Source organism: Lethenteron reissneri, chromosome 20, assembly GCF_015708825.2.
Source record: "Lethenteron reissneri isolate LAM-NWPU_2019-01 chromosome 20, ASM1570882v1, whole genome shotgun sequence".
NCBI lineage: Eukaryota > Metazoa > Chordata > Hyperoartia > Petromyzontiformes > Petromyzontidae > Lethenteron > Lethenteron reissneri.
The window spans coordinates 4,682,093-4,703,291 of record NC_083798.1 but is presented as its reverse complement, the minus strand read 5'-3'; the positions used below and the strand labels follow the sequence as shown (position 1 = coordinate 4,703,291).

The window sequence follows — 21,199 nt, the reverse complement described above, 5'->3', positions numbered from 1 at the left end:
AAGACTAGGTAACAATTTATCCAATTTCCAAGTATGTATGTATATTTAATTTTTCACACCGAACACAGTGAACTGTGCTAATCGGAAGTGCGGGGGAAGGACAACAAACGAAGCACAAAAAATCAGTTCTAAGGAAATGAGTTATCAACTTAGCCCAACGTTTAAATGCATCTCATTGAATGAAAATGTTAATGAAAAGCACCAATGTCTTCACTCCTCACGGCTTCCTTCTGATATTAGGAAGCCACTGGAGCTATGCACGTTTAAATATAGATTGAAAACGAATTTCCCCCGCACCACCTATTAGCACGGTTGGCTACGTACGGTGCGAAATAAGTTCAACGTACATTCACACACAGTATGCCTTATCGCCTTTTTCCACGAAGCCACTTCACTTTTTTTTAAGATGATCATGAGGGCAAACATTTCATCACAGTTTCCTCAGAAAGTCCATACCTGCTTGAGTAGCGTGTAGTTTGAGCCATCCAGGTTAACCTTTCGCAAGTAGTAGCGGTTGGCAAATATGAGAATGGCTTCCTCGTCTGTATTGAGAGAAGAACATTTACATGTCCATGCGTGACAAAACAGATGGTGGTCTATAACAGAACCTTTGCGACGCTATGACTTCTCACGAATACGAATTTCACAACTTCATCCCCGTACTTCATAGAAACTCTTCTAAGCAGCGGACCATAAAGTTTACAAGAGTGCTTTGAGAATAACAGATTTAGGACAAACAATTCGAGCCGCTTGAAAGTATTAGAAATACTGTTTTCCAGATGGCTATGTCTGGACGAAAAGCAACTTGTCAACCAAATACCTCGAGCAACTGAACGGCTGGCTCACTGGAGACGCACAATGTTACTTGCCAAAATATTGCATCAAGAAGTGGCTGTATTGTGAGTTGAAACCACTTAGTCAGTGTAGGACACAGAAAGGAAAGGTTTTAATCGCAATACACGTTTGCATCGGAAGCCGTGAGCACAACACGCAAGTCCTGGGTTTTAAATCGACAAATTAAATAGATTGCAGTTATCTCTCGTTTAATGTGGTGGATGCGCTCCTGAAATGTGCCGCATGAAGCGAAAACCGCACGAAGCGAGGAATTACTGCACTGAATCGAATTTGCGCTGTAAAATCAGCCTGCAGCCATTCTCATGGTGGGACCAAGAACTGAATAAAGTAGTTCGTCGCCCACTGAAGAAAGTAGTTCGTCGCCCACTGAATAAAGTAGTTTGTCGCCCACTGAATAAAGTAGTTCGTCGCTCACTGAATAAAGTAGTTCGTCGCCCACTGAAGAAAGTAGTTCGTCGCCCACTGAATAAAGTAGTTTGTCGCCCACTGAATAAAGTAGTTCGTCGCCCACTGAATAAAGTAGTTCGTCGCCCACCACCCAGGCCCAGCTCGTATAACGGTGCGTGTTCCGCGTTGTGCGAAGTGTTCCCTAATGTAAGAACTGTGTTGTACGAAAATAAGATTTCTAAAAACGCATTAAAAGCAAGGACTTACTGTACTGCAGGCTTATATAAAAAAATTATATATTTAAGCTGACTTCTGTCAGGAAGAGATTGTGCTGCTTCGAAAGGAGTTATTTTAGGCACGATGGTAGCTTCCAACTGTGCAAATGAAGGCCTATAACAGATGTCTATAGACAAATTATGTACTTTTTTCAAAAAAGTCGTAGGGCACAGTGAAACTGTGAGTGCCAAAAAAAATACATTGATTTAAAATTCTACAATGCTCATGCACGCACAACGCCGATATAATTGCCTTGGCCAAATAGTAATTTTCCACTCGCACCCGCTGCCTATGAAATGTACTTTCCAGAGATTGTGTTTGGGCCTGGTGAAGTGATTCACTGAATGTTGGCAGCTGGACTCATTCAACTTCAGCACAATTTCACTGTTTGCTCTTAAATTCTCCCGCAATGCCGCCCCAACACAAACACACACACTAGGAAACGGTGCCCCACTCAGAAAGTGCTTCAACACTGAAGATGCAGGCTTCTTCCTGGCAGCAGGGCGCAGCCACACTTTCGAGAGGTTGGAGGTATCGTCCCTCATGGTGAATGGTTCCCAGTGGTTTATGGGTAGATTCCAGGTAGGGTACTTGGACGTCCCCTCACCCCTCCCCACCTTATCGTGGATAACAGCAATTCTCTACTCTATGACTAGTCTTTTTTGTAATATAGTTATTTTATAGATCCAATGTGCAGCCCCATTACATCACGTTGCGATTCGTGTACACAGCGTCAACATAATCCGAACCGGTTATGAAAAGCAGGAGATAGAAAGATGGAGAATGGGCTCGCTGCACCATCCGATGACTAATTTTGATCTAAGCAATTACTGGCTATCGACTCAGTACTGAGCCTCTTGTTGCTGTGTTCCTGTTTAATTAAAGGTTAAGTGAGCAGCGTTTATCAATTCTTAATGTCACCTGGTTGAAAGGGAGACAAACGCTGACTAAAATAAAACACCCATGACACTCCTGCCTGCAAGCATCGATGTCAAGTGTGCTCTTGTGCCGAGTCTAGCATGTACATACAAGAAAATGAGTTCTATTAACTTCACCGATTCGGTTATATCCTGCATTCAAACTACAAACTAAATCAATAAAGATCATTGCAAGAATGGTATAGCTTAAGAATTGTATCTTGCTCAGCAAGAAGATGCGCTTTAAGAACATTTTGAAGTGAAATTAATAAAATAAAAATGACTGACACCTGCTGTGGTAAAATAAAAAAGAAAGAAATGGGTAGCAACATCGCATGGTGCCTTAAGTAGTATGTTTTCTAGATTTGTAACTTTGATGAAACACTGCTGCGTATGTTTTCGCAGTTTGTGCTGCTGAACTGTCCAATGCATTTCAAGGCGGCATATGCGGGAAAGCCTAAAAGCACTTGGGATAACTCTAATTAAAGTAATACAAAAAAATCCTTGAAAAGGGATCCACACACTCCAAAAGGCTGGGAACTTGCTTATCAGAAGGGATTACATTAAAGGTTCTCACTTAAGAAAACAAGAGGAGGCAGCCACTCTGCACTATGGAAGTGTGACTCACCAGAAATGGCCTTGCAGCTGGTGGAATCATTAACCCGCTGCCTATAGCCATCCGTGCAGAGGCACTTGAAGCTGCCGTGGCTGTTGAGACAGGTCTGGCTGCATGGGTATGTGGTTCGGCATTCATCCCTGTCGACGCACGTCTTCCCATCGTCCTTAAGTTGAAATCCAGCACGACACTTGCACTGCACGCACACAAACACCAATGATTCAATCACAAAGCTTAGGACGGCAAGGTGTCATTCGAATTTCCAAAAATGTCGCTGCTTTGTTGTTTTAATGGTGCAACGGTTAGGCCCTGCGAAGTTATTGCTCATGCCACTGCTGGCAGAAGGAACTCCACTAGAGGCAGCTTTTCCATGCCGATCAGACGTCTTGGAAGGAGTAAGAGGACCCACAATTTACCACACAACACGCGGACCTGCCGATCGACGTTATTACGAGCAAGGACATACATCGGGAAAATAAATTCACTCATCTATTCGTCACGCATAGTCGGCGAAGGACGGTTGCGCCAAACGCGTGACCTCCTGTGACAGCATTCGCATAAACTGCTCTTGCTGCCGTACACCGATGTTTCGAGTGCTTTGTTTGATCCACGTATCATAGGGTCGCAGTGCACTTCGGGCGTCCACCGCCCCACTAAAGTGCACAATCTGCTGGGGTCTGCGCGTCGAGGCACCGAGAGCTGTGAACGTGCCAACCCGTTCGTCACGCCGCACCTTGTAGCCAATCTTGAGGTCGGTGCACTCCTGAGTGCAGCCGCTGATGCGCCGGTCGGCGCACTCATTGATGTTGCAGTTCCTTTCATCAGAGCCGTCCTCGCAGTCGTCCTGGTTGTTGCACAGCATGCTCTCGTTCACGCACCGCCCGTTGGCGCACGGGAACGAGGACGAGTCGTTACACTTGCTGTCTGTTCGGACAAATGCGGTAACGATGGATTCAGCGTGCGGCGTCGTGAAATCTGAGCATTTTGTAAAAATAATAAAGTCTGAGCTTAGGTTAAATTCAATAGACACAGACATAGATGCCCCCGTAAAGCCTTAACAGACTATCGGGGCAAGTGCTGTTAGCGAATAGCACCTTACAAAGGCCGACACAGCGCACGAGGGGTTGGCTGGCGAGCCCCACGTCCGGCCGCCTTTTTCTCCCTGGTGGCGATGTTGACACATCGCTACAGGTACTCATTTGAGGCCGAGTCGACCGAGCAGAGGCCCAGGACTGGTTCAGATAATCGTCACTGGTGTGAGCCGTGAGCGGGAATCTAGTGATAGTCACTGGCGATGTGAAATTCAGGTGTAAGCCTACCATACCACCTGTCTTCGTCTTGAAAGCTGTTATATCAATGCATTGCTGCTGTTACTGCTGAACGTTTTAGCTATTGCCCTTGGCAAGATGTTTGTGGGTCCAAACTATTATTTTCAATTATATTCAGCTCTTACTTTCCCAATGCTTATCAATCAACACTGTTTTCCTCCTGGCTAACAAACTTTGCAGGCATTTATGAACGGCCATTTATAATTATAAGCAGCATGCGTATAGAATTATTCATGAAAGTAAGTTGATGCAAATCGTAAATAACAGCGACTGGAAATTCCCTGAATCGAGTGGCTCGTAGAAACAGATGGTTGTTGCACACACAAGAGCTTCGCCGAATGTGTAAAGCGAGTGCCAACCGGTGAATTATTTAGCACGACGAGGCGGCTTTCGCGCACGGTGGAAACTTGACGGAGCGGTGACGATCTCGACACCGAAAAAGAGATCGACAACATTCGCGGAAAAAAAACCCAACAACAACCAAGGTAATGTCGGCGAGACTCTCGTTAATATTAATGGGGGCACGCGGCCGAAACGCACTGTTAGCACTGCAGTGTGGGTTGATGGGAGCCTCGTCCGATCGGTCGTGGCAGTCAAAGTCTCCGTCGCATTCCCAACTGCCTTTGAGCAGGCAGCGCCCATTTGCGCAGCGGAACTGATTAGGTCCACACATAGGGTAATCTGCGAAGAAAACGGTAAAATCGAAGAATGAGTATTCAAAATATACGTACGTAAGTGAAATGTGCACGCTCAAACGAAATGCATGCATGGGCACACACACACAGTCTACGTGTCGTACATTTAAAATTCTCATGTAGACAAGTATAATTTAAAAGTCCATTAAATGTGTAGTTCGATTTCAGAAATTAACAACGAAAAGCTATGCTATTTTTATTGTCTTTAAATGCCCAGGACATCCTTTGCTCTGTCGGGAACAAACAGCAGTGGGAAGTGGAATTCCATGGGTTGGCTACGTACGGTGTGCGCAAAGAAATGAAACATACATTCAAGCACTTGAGGAGGGGGGCACACAGAATAACAACCCCATAAACGGACGTACGAAGACAAAAGTAATGACGGGCAGCAATGGACCAATCAGGGCGTTGGGAAATGGAAGACGCGCACCGCATTCGGGAGACTCGTCAGAATTGTCCCCACAGTCGTTGTCGTGGTCGCACACCCAGCGCTGCAGGATGCAGCGTCTGTTGGCGCACTGGAACTCCTCGGGAGGGCACTTATTTCGAAAAACTGTGCGCACACGCACACACGCACACGTAGGGAACAAAAAAATATTTCTGTCAGAAACAAGGATGGCATCGTTCTCGAGCCACGGGCCGATGTAACGCAATTTGGAACAAATATTTAGCACCGTAACCAGTGGCTGTGTGGAGCAGTTAAAGTTTTGTATCGCCTAATATTTTTACTACCATGAAGGCAGCAATTTCAGCATCTGTTTCTATACCTCTGTAAATAAATCTGTGAAGTTGTATTGGACATACTGCAAGGTAGAAAGGTGTACTGGTATCATACCTATAAGCAACAATTGGCTTCTGGCATCTACTAAAATTTAAAAGAAATAGTTGCGATTAAGTAAAAAAATTATAATGCTGACAATAACCAAGTTCTTTAGTTTAATTATGGAAAAAACAGGCTTTATAGTGTTATTTACATTTTAAAGAATGGTATGTGCTAATCTAATTGGTTACTACTCTTGTTATTTGCATGCGGTTCCATCCAGCTGCATGTGGTTCAATATGGGTGTTTATGAGAACGTTTTAGCGCGCCCATATGTATAGTCGAGCACACACAGTCCTACTAACTCAGAAGCTCAGGGGCCCCAAAACTAGACGGTCAAAGTGTACCGATCTTGACACGCGAACACAGTGGAACATTCAGCACCATTTAATCATGATGGACAGCAAGCGCTGTTTGCCTTCAGTCAACCACACGCGAGGCCAAGTTGAAGTCATTGCAGGCGCCGCCCCACGTCGGCTTCCGAGCAGGAATGCATTCTGGGTGCGCGCGTGCGGCTGCGCGCGTGCGCGTGCACACGCCGCCGCAGAGGGGACTCACGGCAGCTGCTGGTGACGCTCTCGTCGGCGCCGTCAGGGCAGTCGCGATCCCCGTCGCACACCCAGAGCGGTGGGATGCACAAGCGCGAGTTGGGGCACTGGAACTTGTCGGGTCCACACGTGACCGCACCTGGGGGAGAACGGCGCAAGGGGTAATGAGCACGTAACCGTATTCTAATATTTCACGTGCAATTTTTTTCCTTCGTTTTATGATCATTGTTATTACGAGAAGCTCGCACGCACATCCTTTGGGCGTCTCACACTAACCAGGCAGCAAAACTTTGTTTTCTAATAGAGTTTGCACAAGTGTGCAAGACAGGGTAGAGGGTGGGTGGGTTAGGAGGAATGTCAGCACGACCAACGAACCCGGCCCAAGCACAATATTTATTAGATTTGATTATTCGCATTGATTTCAAATTGCCACCTATACAATTCATGTTATGCAATTTGTATGATTAATGGTCTCACATTTGGAAAACAAATGATATAGGGTTCCTCTTTGCGTATGTTAATATGGTTCAATCAAGAGATATTTTACATTGTAATTATTAGAAGTCAATGACATGCAATACCCTAGGGCTGCAAGATTGAGCTGAGTAATTCAGTTGTGAAATATTTTCAAGTTGCATATTCTTATTATTGCCACCAGAGCACCTACTTCCCCTTGTGAATGATCTCACAGGGTCAAAATGTCCACGTTACACAGCGTATGGGCAGCTTTGCTGCTATACTACAATATTGCTGAACAAATTATACAATTATAACTGCGAACGCTTGGCAAATTTGCTCAGTATGGAGCATACTGATCACCAGGCTATCCTATCATAGTGGGCAGTGTTACTTTTTCAAGCCATGCTTTTTTTTGCAAGATTTTTAGCATCAGTTTTATTGCACCGCCAACAATGAAGCAAGACCGTGCCTAACTATAACCTTTTAACGTAATGCCTAACATTTCGACTGCAGCCAAATGTTCGTGTAATATTTAGTTTATTTAGCATTTATGTTGCTTAATTTTTTTACTGCAAATGATTCAATGGATATAAACACAACGTTTGGAGCATCTGTACAACGGTAGCCTGTCCCCACACATTCCCACCATAACAGATCATAAAAAAGGATACATTTTAGTAGCTGCATTATTATAACCTATTGTAAGGTGCAGTGCTGAATAAGCTATGTTCGCACGTGCGAGAAAAGCTGTTCTGAATAACGAGTCAGAAATTAATTGGGCTCGTCCTAGCTCTGTAAGGACTACGTTGTGGCTCTCGAAATAAAATAAATGGCTCCTCCTGTTATTTTGGTCGCAGACACTCTGTTTCAGCGTATACGTACTGCAGTGGGCGTCCTTTTCATCAGAGCGGTCTCCACAGTCATCTTCCCCATCGCACATCCAACGCTTGGTAATGCATTTTCCGTTGTCACACTCAAAATGATCCACAGCGCAGAGCATATCTGCACAGCACAGGCACCAGCATTAAACAAACACTGCACACCTCATCTCCGCGAAGCGCTTCTCTGCGGGAAACTATACGAGCGTTTAAAATGCGACCCCCTAAAGAGAATTGAAAATTGCCATCTCATGTACTGTCCCCATCCTTAAATATAAAAAATTTAAGCTTCATCTACCCAGCCGAAGAAATGCCTATTGAAGTGCACACTTGAATAGAAATTATTCAACTGATCATTTATTTACTCGCTTGAAATGCTATAAATAATTTTTCGTCTCATAAATGAGGGAATTCATTTTATCGTCCCATTTTTCTTCGTCTTTAAAAATAACGGCAACAATATTAGCACATTTGACATAAATACATAGATCTCGGTTACCATTAACCCATAACATCTGTTCAAGGAAAGCCTGGCCTAAGGATCTCTCAAACCATCTAAACCCATTGAGTCATTGTGCCCTTTTACCGATTATAAAAAGGGAGAACGCATCGCCTTCAATAGTCAGCTTTCAGATTGAAAAATCCAACTGCTCAATTAAACAACGTGCAAGCGAGCAATGAGGTAGTGTGCTCACGTTTGTCGGCGGACTAGGTGTGAAGAGTGTTTTTCACTTATCGAGCTTGGACGGATGGAGAGGCTGCATCATCTTCTCAGCGGGATTTGAACACATGATCCAAACCCGAAACTTACACTCTTAAGCACGGCGTCGAGTAATAGCCTGACGGTGCACATTAGCCTCGCTGGTGGCATTGGTCAGTAATCGAACCGCGCCAGGATCAGAGGATAGTGCTCATGTAAGCGAGGGTGGGACTCAATGCATTTCGTCTAAGCTTATGTGACTCACATCTGGACCTCAAACTTTGAACGTTTTCGAGGGTCTATTTTTTACATCCCTTAACATTTCCAAAGTTCGTGCCTGGCATCGCACACACAATTTCTTGCCAAGCTTCCATCGTTAGCAGTCCACTCTAATTTGCGATCTTGGATCTCAAGTGTCCTAACGGATACGTAAGTGTATCTTGATAGCCGATGGTAGGCAGTGGCAAAATTACATTTCACCAGAAAACAAAAATGGTTCAGACGATTGCTTAGTGCGAGCACGCGTGTAACCATTGGGGTTTGACAGCACGACGACAACGGTGGAGAAGGGGGGAGTGATGTTTTCACATATGTATATTGTCAGGGGCCACACGTCACATGGCTGCACTAAAGTCCACCAAGTGGCTCCCGCGGTGGCCTTCGAATGACGAGCGCAGCCCCAGCGAGAGCGTGTGCATCAGAACTCACCACAGTTGAGCTCGTCTGCTCCGTCGTCACAGTCCGGCTCGCGGTCGCACTTCCAGGCCGTGGGGATGCAGGGGCCGCTGGGGCAGTTGAAGTAGTCCGGGCTGCAGCCAGGCGAGCCCGACTTCTCTGCGCGGCGATAGGTCAATTAAGAAAAGAGGCGTTAACTTACGAAGACCCCCGGGGCCGGCCCAGGACGCGCTGGCGGGACTATGTCGCTCGGCTGGCCTGGGAATGCCTGGGAATTCCCCAGGAAGAGCTAGGCCCTGTCGGCAGGGAAGGGGGGGTCTGGACTGCCCTACTCAACATGCTGCCGCCGAGACCCTCACCCGGACAAGCGGATTGAGAAATGAACAAACGAACGTTTTACTCTTCAATGTCGAGAATTGACTCAGCGATTCCAGTCGTTTTATATGCATATATAAAATAATATCCATCTACAAGACGGATTTGCAAAGCTGTTTTTTGTTATCAAGCTACATAATCCATTGAGCTCCAGTTGAGTCTTCGTGACACGTAGTATATATCTATTTTCTCGGGCTAACATTTTCACTAAAAGCCTAAAGCCCTGCATTTATAAGCGAGAGGAAATAAGCAATGGTAATCATCCATGCCATTGAGCGCACAGCCCCGCAGAGCATGTGAAAACTAATTTCAATGTGACACTGAAGCACTTCATGGGTTTTAATTCGCAGCCGATGGGTTTTAATTCGCAGCCGATGGGTTTTAATTCGTCGACTCAGACAATTACCTCGCTCCAATTTAGCACGTGAGTTTTCGCAGAAGCTTGTAATTCAAGCCATTGTCCTTCTGAGTCAGGCCGCGTGTTGAGAAAATCTTCTCTCAGCTTTTGCTACGCACTACCGCGGGCATCTCTTTCGGAGTTGAAGATGCCCGCAGCAGTGCATAGTGAAGACATTAAAGCAGATTTTCTCAACACATGGCCTAACCCGGACGACAACATGTTGGTTACTTCACCTCACGTGAGAACTTCTTTAACCTTCCGTGAACAGAAGAAAGAATAACTGAACAATACCAGCAGTACTCTTCAATAGTCTGGCTCAGACATTAGTAACCTCAACCATAGTGCCACAAGGATAAGGTTAGCGGAAGTCAACAAAAGTTGCTTTGATGTCGCCTTGCAAGTACTTTTGCAGTTCTTTTCATCTGCGTAGTCTCCGCAATCGTTGGCGCCGTCACAGATCCAAGCAGGAAGCACGCACAGCGACGTGGAGTTGCAGCTCACGTAGCCCGACGCCTGCACGCCCAGCCGGTGGTAATGGGTGCAGTTCATCGGGCCTGCAGAAGAAGAATAAAGAGAAGACACCACCAGCACCAACGCCGTTACGAAGCAATTGCAGCAGTGTCAACGAAGCCAACGACATTTGATCAAAATTATAATTGCACTGCCAATGGTTTTGGTAGTGTCACAATGAACGTATTACTTAAAATAATTCAACCAGATAATTATAATAAGAACAGTTCCCTGTTACAACACATGTAGAAAGAAATGCCAGGTTCATTAAACATACCAATTGGATTTTGAGAGGACACACATATCTGGGGTTTTGACAAATGGGGCTTCTTCAGGAAATACCCAGGTGTATCGAGATTTATTGACGACAGAGATGGAATTGGACCATATCTCATGATCTTTATTTCCACCGAGTAACAGTAAAAAATTTCTATATAAAACATTTTAAATGAGCCTGCTATCTTTTTGTATACGTTCGTGAAAGCGGCATCTTTATACCTGGTATTGCTTGTATGCATTCATCGTGGAGCCGGCGTGAATGGGACTCACCGCAGCCGGTCTCATCGGAGATATCGTCGCAGTCCACCACCTGGTTGCAGCGAGTGACGTTGGCAATGCAAGACCCGTCGCCGCATCGGAACTCATCCGCGCCACAGGTGGAGTCTTTTGTACCCCGAAGCATTGCGCATGTGGGAAAGCACGAAAGGAAAAACACACGCACACACACACAGAAAGACACGCGGACATGAGCACTAAAATAATAACGTAGCTGTTATGTGTGAACTTCTTTTGCACCGTACCTAGCCAACCGTGCAAGAGCTTGAGTTGCAACTATTTGATAAGTAAAAAATAAATCCGAATCAGAATATTTATGCTGGAGGAATCAGATGAGCTATAAAGCTCTTTTTCACAGATGTCCAGTATGGGCAGGTCAGAACGTTGCAATAACAAACAAAAGAAAACACGGTAGGAGTGAAAAGTATAGGAAAGGTAAATAAATCACAAAAAATATACAAACAAAACTAAACAATGCTTTATCTTACCAGGCAAAGCCCAGAGCTATTAGCTTATTTTCAAGAAGCAACCTGACCACAAATGAAAGCTCAACGAAGTGGCTCATCACGTGTAATTTTATCGCAGCAAAAATAATCTAAATAATCTACTTGATGAATGGCTGCAAAAGTTACACACAAGATATGCTGCGTGACACAGTACATGCCTAGACGCCGCACACTTTCCACATACCGGCCATACGCGTCTGCAAATTAAGTTTCTCGCCACGAACAGCATGCGTCCACGTTTAGCATTCAAACGGATGAAACACTTCTCTGTGGGAAACCTGAGTGGAGTTGACCCCCCCCCCCCACCCCACCTCAATAATAAGAATCTATGCAAGCTATGGAGCGAAGGCACTCACTGTTGCAGGCAATCTCATCCGAATTATCTCCACAGTCGTTGACACCATTGCACAGCTTGGCAGTCTCCATGCAGCGGCCGTTGAGGCAATTCACGTAGCCGTTCTTGCACTGACGGCTGGCTGTGGGACAGCAAGCACAAACGAAGTGTACAGCAAGGTGTCAAGAAGACATGAGACCTGGCTTTACGCAGTATGAAAATAGGAAGCTTTCTCTTTAAATCATCATCATCATCATCTCTGTCCATTCCAGCCTAATGGCACAAGGCTGAGATTAGAAATGCAGATCCTGACTCGCGCAATTCAAAGAATGTAGCGCGAGATTAAGAAGCAATATTAAGCGACGTATCCACGCATCATTGTGCCAATCATGTACAGGGTAATCTAAATGTAGAAAATAATACCGTTGCAAACGTGTGATTTTGACAGGTACAGTTCAAGGAAGTGTATCTTGCACAACCGTACGCAATATGTATGAAACAGGTCCACAGTATGAATATAAATAACAGGTGTCAGTAAATTGTTCGTTAAAATAAATAGAATCAGACGACAGGACACAAACAACCTGACACCATGCCCGCATTAAAGCAACGAGTGGGACATCCACAGCCTCTTCGTCAGTGTCAATGACGAAAGAGAGGACAACGCATTTACGTGCATTACGAGGCACTGCAATCAAACTTTATCCGTAACATATACATCGTGGTTGGCCATGCATTATTTATTTATCAAGCTTGTTTAACCACGAATGCACAGCTTGCAGAAGCACATGCACACACAGAATTCCGCGCACGGAACACGAGCTTATTTTGGAACATCCGACATGCGAAGCCACACTCACACGTGATGCACATATAAGCAGCGCAATGTTCGTGAAAATGCCACGGAGAGTTTGTGTAGGGCACGGGCCCAAGATTCACCCCTCATTTCCCCCAATGGCCATCCACTCAGCCTGCTGCGATGGTGTATAACACTGAAAGAGTCATGCACAAATTTTCTATTCTCACGTACTGCAATAGAAGGGCTTCTCGTCCGACTTGTCCTTGCAGTCAGCAACGCCATCACACGTCAGGTGGTAGCGAATGCAGTCACCATTGTTGCACTCGAACTCGGTCTGCAGGTCGCAGGAGTTCTTCCGCGCTGGGCAGAGGGAGCATCAACGTCTTAACAAGCACACTTTACGATAAACACATTTTATTACAGGTTTACAGCGATATATCAAACCAACATTGCCCAATGTAAATACTCGTGACTGCATCAGCATCTTAATCCTCATCACTTGTGCTCTAGGTAGAATGTTTGTCCAGATCGAATGTTTTTCCAGTGAAAGCAGTTCCAACCTCCTTGTACTTGAAAGAATTCAATGTAAATCAGTCGAGTTTATTGATATTCCAGCACTCAGTGAGTCACTTGCTCACTGGCAGTCAGTCACCACCTTATTAGTCCTCTATCGCTACAAGCATGGCTACTGTTTTCCCATAAATTTCGCTAAAATGATTCCTCCACGCACGTTGAAGACTTGGTCTTCCAGACTTGACTGTTTCATCTCATCCGCTTTGTGTTCAACTCTCATACTGCTGGTAAAAAAAAAAAAATCTTCTACTCTGCTTTTTCAGTCCAACTACTCGGCTTTTAAATTCCCTCCCACATATCTCTTTTCCCAAGGCTTATTATAGTTGCTAAATCCAAGACTCTTATTCACCATTAAACCTTCAACAGCACTGTTTGTTGATGGCCACTTTGTCATTTTGGGCTTTTGGGCCTATTGTGAGCAATTCACCTCCCTTGAAAGCAAGAGAGCTCTGTCGCAGGGTTCAGTGGCGGTGTAAATGAAAGTACGGTCACCCTTTGTTGATTTGCTTGCGGTATCTCTCCCCCAATTATGAGAACTCAGCCTGTCAACCCCTCCACCAACACCCCCCCCCCCCCCATTCCTTTTAATCTTCTTCTACCAGTATTGTTATATAGAATTATAAATCGCCTTATTCCAAAGGCACTTCACAACAATTATAAAATCAGTAAGATGACAGCGGTTGAGCTAAAGAGGGGGGTTATTCCCCCCTCCCCACATCCCCCCCCCCCTTAACCTTCAATTTCAATGTCCTAGATCGTAGCCGAGGAACGTGGAAGTTCGTCGACCATCCATTGACCGTGCACTTCGAACCCGTACCGAGAAGTCTTTAAAAACAAATACAAATTAAACGGGGGGGGGGCACTCACCAACGCACCGCGTTCCATCCACCAGCACTCGTTCTCCGCGACACTTGCAGTTGAACCGGCCATCCTCGGTGATGTGGCACAGGTCCTCGCAGCCTCCATTCATTACTTTGCAGGGAGACAGTTCGCCTGCAGTAGGGGAAAAAACAAACACCCAGAGGCTCCATACCACAACAAGCATGATCGTAAACGCAATTACGGATTCGTTTAGAATCTTAAATTCCACGATGTCATGGCTTGGCAAGGTTACGCCGTTCACCTCGTTGGTCCTAAATCGGGCGAAGTGAAATTATCCGCCGCAAAAGTTTGCACGGCACCCACAGCATTCAATGTTAATGCAAGGTTATTGTGTTAATGTGTGCGGAAACACAGTTTACTCGTATCCGATTTAAAGTAGTAAAACCTTTAAATGACAACCATTATCTCGGGTAAAAGGGAGCTTGTTTGAGTAGTGTTGTTTCCTGTAGTGAATGCCCTGATGGAAGGGCATTCAATGCCCTGATGTAAGGGCATTCACTACAGGGTGCTCAACAGGGCCCCTTTAAACTTACCTCCTTTTCATTTTACGAGGCAAAGCCCACTGAGCGATGAGCTCTTTTTCAGAGGCGACCTGGCCACACATTATAGCTCATTAAAGTGGCTCATCATCACGTGTGGAAATTTATCAGAGGGAGCACCCACACACTTTGCCCCACCACGTGATGTGTCCATTGAATAACTTTTTCCTACCCCATTTATACTGCTGGACAGGCTAAAGAAACTTGCCCCATTGTTCCAAATGCCGCTTCGGAAGACCGAATTGGTGACCTCATCTTGAACCACATGGATTGTATGCCACCGTGCTTCCCATTATAGTCAAGTTAGTTCACCATTACACCGCGATAGAGTAAACTGGTAGAGTAAACTGGTAGAGCAAACTCGACCAGGGTAATGGAGTTGTTGTCCTCCCCCCACATACGTACGGTGCGAAAGACATTCAACATACATGCACACATACAGATACAAATGCCCCTAAAAATGGCACCATCAATGGCGTGCCAACAATAGCGATAACAAAAAAGAAGTAACAACTCTCACAGCTGTTGGTGTCGTTGGCAAGCGCGATCATGCCCATGGGCTGCTGAGGGATCTCCCCGCGAAGCACTTTCACGTCGGTGCCCGTGAACTTGTTGGCACGCAGCACAGCGCGTCGCACCCAGTCCGTCCAGAACACAAAGTCTCCGTACACAGCCAGCCCGAAGGAGTGCACGGGCTCTGAGCGCAGGATAACCTGTGTGGGTGCGCAGGAGTGTGCGTGTTTGTGTGTGCGCGCACAGTGGAGAGAAGTTCGTGTAGTAGTTAGCGTGCTGCACTGTGAACCCGGAAACCCGAGTTCGATTCCCGCTCGTGGCCAACACCAGTGACGATTATCTGAAGTGATCCTGGGCCAGCCTCAAATGAGTAACTGGCACGGTGTGTAAAAAACATCACCACGGGGGAGACAAAGGCGGTCGGGCACGGTGCTGGCCACTCACCGCACTGTGTGCCTTGGCGGCCTTCATAGATGCCAGTTAACAGCACCTGCCCAATAATATTTTAAGGCTAGAAGGGGGATGTTTGTCTTTGTCTTTGCACAGTGAGAAAACGTGTAGGCGTATAACTGTGCGACAGCTGCGTAGGTGTTCGCGATTGTGCCATACAGGGCTGTTATTTTGTTTTCAGGTCAAATTGATGCTGTTTGGAATGATGTCCAAAAATATTGCTTCACGTTGATAGGAGCTTCTTCAGAAGCTGAATTCTTGAAGAATCTCCAAGTACGTGGAACGAAACCGTCTTTGCAGGCCGTGACCATGCGCCAAGCGACCAATCGGCAGTCCCGCGGTGTTGCTCGCCGACCGGGCCTCCGCTAACACCTGGCCGGTGCCAGGTGAGGCTGCTACCGGCGCTGTGGCTGCACCCGCGTGTGGCCTCATCACTCAGAGCAGGCCACCCACACCTGAGCAAGCCCATCTCCTCCTGCCTCCCCGGTCTACCGCGTTCATTTGTGTAGGGACCAAACATGTGAGGTCGGAGGGCATGCATTGATCTGTGCCCTTAACACATGGGGGGGGGGGGGGGGGGCACAACGCACGCCCGTTCGCCGGACCTCAGGACAAAACCCCATTGATTGTATAAAGAACAAAGAATAGAGGGAGGAAAAGAGCGAGACAAAAAAATGAAACAACAGCCTCTGCACAGCCAGTCAAGCGGAGAGAAAGAGAGTGAGAGATTGTCTCTTAGAGAGATAGAGGGCAGCAGTCTGCAAGAGAAGTCCCTCCCTGCACGGACTCGTGAACACCCGGAGAATATACTGATCAGCGATGAATGCGAGTACTGCCAGTTGTACGAAAACAATTAAAAAAATATTAACTATTAAGTTAGGATTTTTTTAATCAGAAAAATATATCTGCTGGTCAAGATTTCACATTCATTCCTTAATTAAATAAAAACACCTCTATTGGATTTAAATGTCGTAATTTTTCCTGTATTAAACTCACCATTAAGTATACCTTATGATTATGAGGGGTATTGCAGGGAGAGTATGTGGCTGTCTGAACCAAATCCGTCGCACACTGACGCATCCATCAAGTATGCGTACTTCAGGGAATGAATTGCTCAGGACTTCATTATTTTTCTCTGAAGAAGCTTTTCTATTTTTTGCTAAGTGCATCTACCATAACCCTTTCTTTATAAATAAAAAAAAACGTCAGGATGAAAATGCGTTTTACCGCTTCATCAGACTGTTATTTTCACAGCTCAGTGGAATCTAAAAAGAGCAGCTATTTTAGTTTTGTGCAGAAACTGTCAATTCACATTGAGTGAGCATCACGTCGGCAAGTCGTGCAAAATACTGGAATAAGTCTGGAATAAGTAACAGTGGTATGCAACGTATTATTATTAAGGCATATTCGATAAAGGCAACTGCTGAGTGAACATGCTGACACGAGTGTGCATTACTGGTTTAATTACACTGCTCTACATGATCAATTTAAATGCAATGAAAATTGTCAACAAAAAATACATTATTTTTTTAAACAATCTTAAAAGTTACCTCGCAATGATCTAGGGGGAACATCGTAAATCCGTAGAATAATTGAGGTTCATAATTCAGCATAGTAGTGAGGCAATGACAGATTGCTCTATGATTAAAAACCAGTTTCTTATCAAGAATATAAAGTTCAAATGGATTGATTTATATCATTACCATTTGCACAGTGTTTAAAGTGCATAAATTGTTGTAAGGTCTCCCTGTCCTTTTGGACAATTCCACCTGTTGCAATCAGGTGATGGTAAGGAAGATATGTTAAGGTCAAATTAACATTCAAAATGTATTCTAACAATAATGTGTACCTCGCTACATTCATTAAACAGGTAGTCCCCGAGTTACGATGGTCCGACTTACGATATTTTCGACTTACGATGGGGTCGTCGTAATGCATCTCCATCAGAAGTAGAGGACTACCTGTATATGTAGAATCCCCCTTGGGGTGTTTTTTTTCCAACTTTATTTTCAATATGACATTGGGTTTGAGTATTATAATTAGCACAATCTGCATATCAAACCATTACGGATGCAATCAAGAAAACAAGTTGGTGATCGGAGGGGCAAGTGCAGGATGAAGGAAGATGTGTTATCAAGAAAGGCATTGAATGGGCATTCCTGAATCTAGATGATGGGATATTGTCAGAGCGGACAACAGTTTCAGGATATTGCAGAGATATTAACAGTGGTTGTGAAGTGAGATAACATCAAATACAGATGCTGTGATAGCCTCCTGATCTTGACTTTGGGTCTATTATGTGACTACTTGAGTAGGGTTTTCACAGTGGTGGGGCTGCACGGCTCTCCGATGCGTTTTCTGGTTGCACGACTTCTTACTCTTAGGTTTTTTCGGTAAAGTTACGTAGGTAAAAATAATAATAAAATAATAATAAATGAAAATAACTCAATTAAATCACGACGTTTCGGAGGCAACACAAGTCTCCGTCTTCAGGTGGGACCATCACAGCTAAATTTACTGTAAATTTAGCGGTGATGGTCCCACCTGAAGACGGAGACTTGTGTTGCCTCCAAAACGTCGTGATTTAATCGAGTTATTTTCATTTATTATTATTATTCTATGTTATTATTATTTTTTACCTACGTGACTTTACCGAAAAAACCTAAGAGTATGAATCCTTGCAGTCACGAAAGCTTCAAATCTAGAAGAAATACAGCACTTCTTGTTTGTTCAGAAAGGAATCGCTCCTGAACAAGTCTCAGCAGCACGTGGAGTGAAACACCAGCGGAGGCATGCCAAGCAACACTTGGTAACAACAGGACAACACAGTGGGCAGCTGTCAGGCGACTTGGCCTAAGGGGCTGCTGCTGTAGCTGCTGTTGATGTAGCTGCTGTTGATGTCGCTGCTGTAGCTGCTGCTGATGTAGCTGCTGCTGTAGCTGTAGCTGCTGCTGATGTAGCTGCTGCTGTAGCTGTAGCTGCTGCTGATGTAGCTGCTACTTTAGTAGCTGCTGCTGATGTAGCTGCTGCTGCTGTAGCTGCTGCTGATGTAGCTGCTGCTGCTGTAGCTGCTGCTGATGTAGCTGCTGCTGATGTAGCTGATGCTGCTGATGTAGCTGCTGATGATGTAGCTGCTGCTGTAGCTGTAGCTGCTGCTGATGTAGCTGCTGCTGCTGCTGTTGCTGCTGTAGCTGCTACTTTAGCTGCTGCTGATGTAGCTGCTGCTGCTGCTGATGTAGCTGCTGCTGCTGCTGATGTAGCTGCTGCTGCTGCTGATGTAGCTGCTGCTGCTGCTGATGTAGCTGCTGCTGCTGATGTAACTACTACTACTGGAGCTGCTGATGCTGATATAGCTGCTACAGTAGCTGCTTCTACTGCGACTGTAGCTGCCGCTGATGTAGCTGCCGCTGATGTAGCTGCTGCTGATATAGCTGCTGCTGCTGCTGATATAGCTGATACAGTAGCTGCTTCTGCTGCTACTGTAGCTGCTGCTGCTGCTGATGTAGCTGCTGCTGCTGCTGATGTAGCTGCTGCTGCTGATGTAACTACTACTACTGGAGCTGCTGATGCTGATATAGCTGCTACAGTAGCTGCTTCTACTGCGACTGTAGCTGCCGCTGATGTAGCTGCCGCTGATGTAGCTGCTGCTGATATAGCTGCTGCTGCTGCTGCTGATATAGCTGATACAGTAGCTGCTTCTGCTGCTACTGTAGCTGCTGATGTAGCTAATGCTGCCGGTGTAGCTGCTGCTGTAGGACTCACGTATCGGTGGGAGCCGTCGTACTCGCACCGCTCGATCTTGTCGAGGGTGGCATCGGAGAAGTAGAGCTTCTCTGCTCGATGGTCGATGGCCAGCCCATTGGGCGTGCGGATGTTGCTGCCCACGATCACCTGCACGTTGGCTCCCGAGAGGAAGGAGCGCATGATGCTGGGGCTCAGCTCGTTCCAGTTGGTCCAGAACATCAGGCTGGGTGCACACACACACACACACAAAGACAATAACGCCCCCGTATAGCCTTAACAAACTGTTGGGGCAAGTGCTGTTCGCGAGCACCTATGAAGGCTGACACGGCACACGAGCGGGGGAGGAGAGGGGGGGCACCACCACGCCCGGCACTAGGTACTAATTTGAGGCCGAGTCGACCTATGGGAGGCCCAGGCCCAGTTCAGATCATCGTGAGTGGTATTGGCCATGAGTAGGAATCGAACTCGGGTCGCCAGGTTGATAGCGCAGCGCGCTAGCCGCTACACTACCGCTCTCCACACGAGCACCAGAGGTCGCAACCGGGTACCCGATGCCCGTACCCTACCCGATACCCGGGTACGGGTACCCGTTTGCGACCCTGGTGCGGCCGGGTACGGGTACGGGTAGGCCGTGAGTCACCGGTGAGTAACCGTTTGTCACTCATTTCGGGTAGGGTACGGGTAGCGCACGGGTACCCGTACCCGGCCGGGTACAAGTACCCGTTTGCGACCCTGGTGCGGCCGGGTACGGGTACGGGTAAGGAATCAAAACCCGTTTGCGACCTCTGACAAGGACACGCTTGCGATGAGGTGCGCTCGCAAATGAAGGCACCGGCAGCACTGTACTTGACGTGCACAGCGTGCAGAGGCACGTGTGGAAGGCGGTGCACGGAGCGTGTTCTAATATTGGAACACCCGATACACGAAGCCACGCCAACGCACAGAGCACATACGGGCACCGCGTGTCACGAAAATTTCGCGCGCAGCACGCACACCTGCACCAATTGAAAATGTTGAACATCGTAGAGGAATCAAAATAAAGTGTCCGCTGTTAATTATCAACCGTAACAAATTCTGTTTTCTGCTCATTGCAATACGAACAGTTACGGCAAAAAATATGCGTGTCAGCAAGTTTAAAGTCCCTGACTGGATTTTGCTGGGCCAAACATGCCAATGTTAACCCTCATATGTATGTGTACTCACGTACATCAACAGGAGGAAAGAAATCCACTATATCCCGAGAAAACAGAGAGCAAAACATAAATATAGATTGTCACTCGGTTTTCCATATCAAAGGGTAACATCTTCTTGGTTCTTTTGGTTATTTCCCTTCTACGTGACTTTACCGAAAGAACCAAGAAGATGAATCCCTGCAGTCACGAAAGCTTTAAATCGAAAGGGTAACATCTTTCATATGGCAGCAAACATGCTGCCAAGATGATTAAAAGCATAATTTAGAAAGATGACCAGGTGGCTCAGAAGTCAGAGAGCATGGGGAGCTTGAATCCCTGAGATGCTGGGTTCAAATCTGGGCAGCAGCCGGTGATTTTAACCAAGTGTAGCGAGATGATGGTCGTCTGAAATGTATATTTGGAATTTATTTTGATAAATTACCATTCTGAAAATGTTTAATATCATGTTTGACTTCTCACGCGATAAGACATTTCTCTCTGCAGCAGGCCAGATAGGAATGAATTCTAGATTTGAAGCTTTCGTGACTGCGAGGATTCATATTCTTAGGTTTTTTCGGTAAAGTCACGTAGGTAAAATATGTAAATTAATAAAAGTAAAATAAAATAAAAATCACGACGTTTCGGAGGCAACACAAGCTTCCGTCTTCAGGTGGAACCGTCACAGCCCGGACA

The 21,199-nt window shown here is 45.9% G+C and overlaps 1 protein-coding gene across 6 annotated transcripts in view; it reads right to left on the bottom strand.

Annotated features, from left to right (window-relative positions):
- Positions 1-21,199, bottom strand: part of LRP1 (LDL receptor related protein 1) — a 308,287-nt gene that overhangs the window by 45,954 nt on the left and 241,134 nt on the right. For all 6 annotated transcript variants that reach the window (XM_061554630.1, XM_061554632.1, XM_061554633.1 and 3 more), the window contains 15 exons: positions 19,353-19,557; positions 15,148-15,340; positions 14,074-14,199; positions 12,865-12,993; positions 11,857-11,976; positions 10,989-11,102; positions 10,334-10,483; positions 9,188-9,313; positions 7,784-7,903; positions 6,453-6,581; positions 5,505-5,627; positions 4,920-5,060; positions 3,785-3,975; positions 3,064-3,247; positions 457-542 (listed from right to left, as the gene is read on the bottom strand). In XM_061554630.1, the coding sequence (XP_061410614.1) occupies positions 457-542; positions 3,064-3,247; positions 3,785-3,975; positions 4,920-5,060; positions 5,505-5,627; positions 6,453-6,581; positions 7,784-7,903; positions 9,188-9,313; positions 10,334-10,483; positions 10,989-11,102; positions 11,857-11,976; positions 12,865-12,993; positions 14,074-14,199; positions 15,148-15,340; positions 19,353-19,557 (2,137 nt within the window). The remainder of the gene's footprint in view (positions 1-456; positions 543-3,063; positions 3,248-3,784; positions 3,976-4,919; positions 5,061-5,504; positions 5,628-6,452; positions 6,582-7,783; positions 7,904-9,187; positions 9,314-10,333; positions 10,484-10,988; positions 11,103-11,856; positions 11,977-12,864; positions 12,994-14,073; positions 14,200-15,147; positions 15,341-19,352; positions 19,558-21,199) is intronic.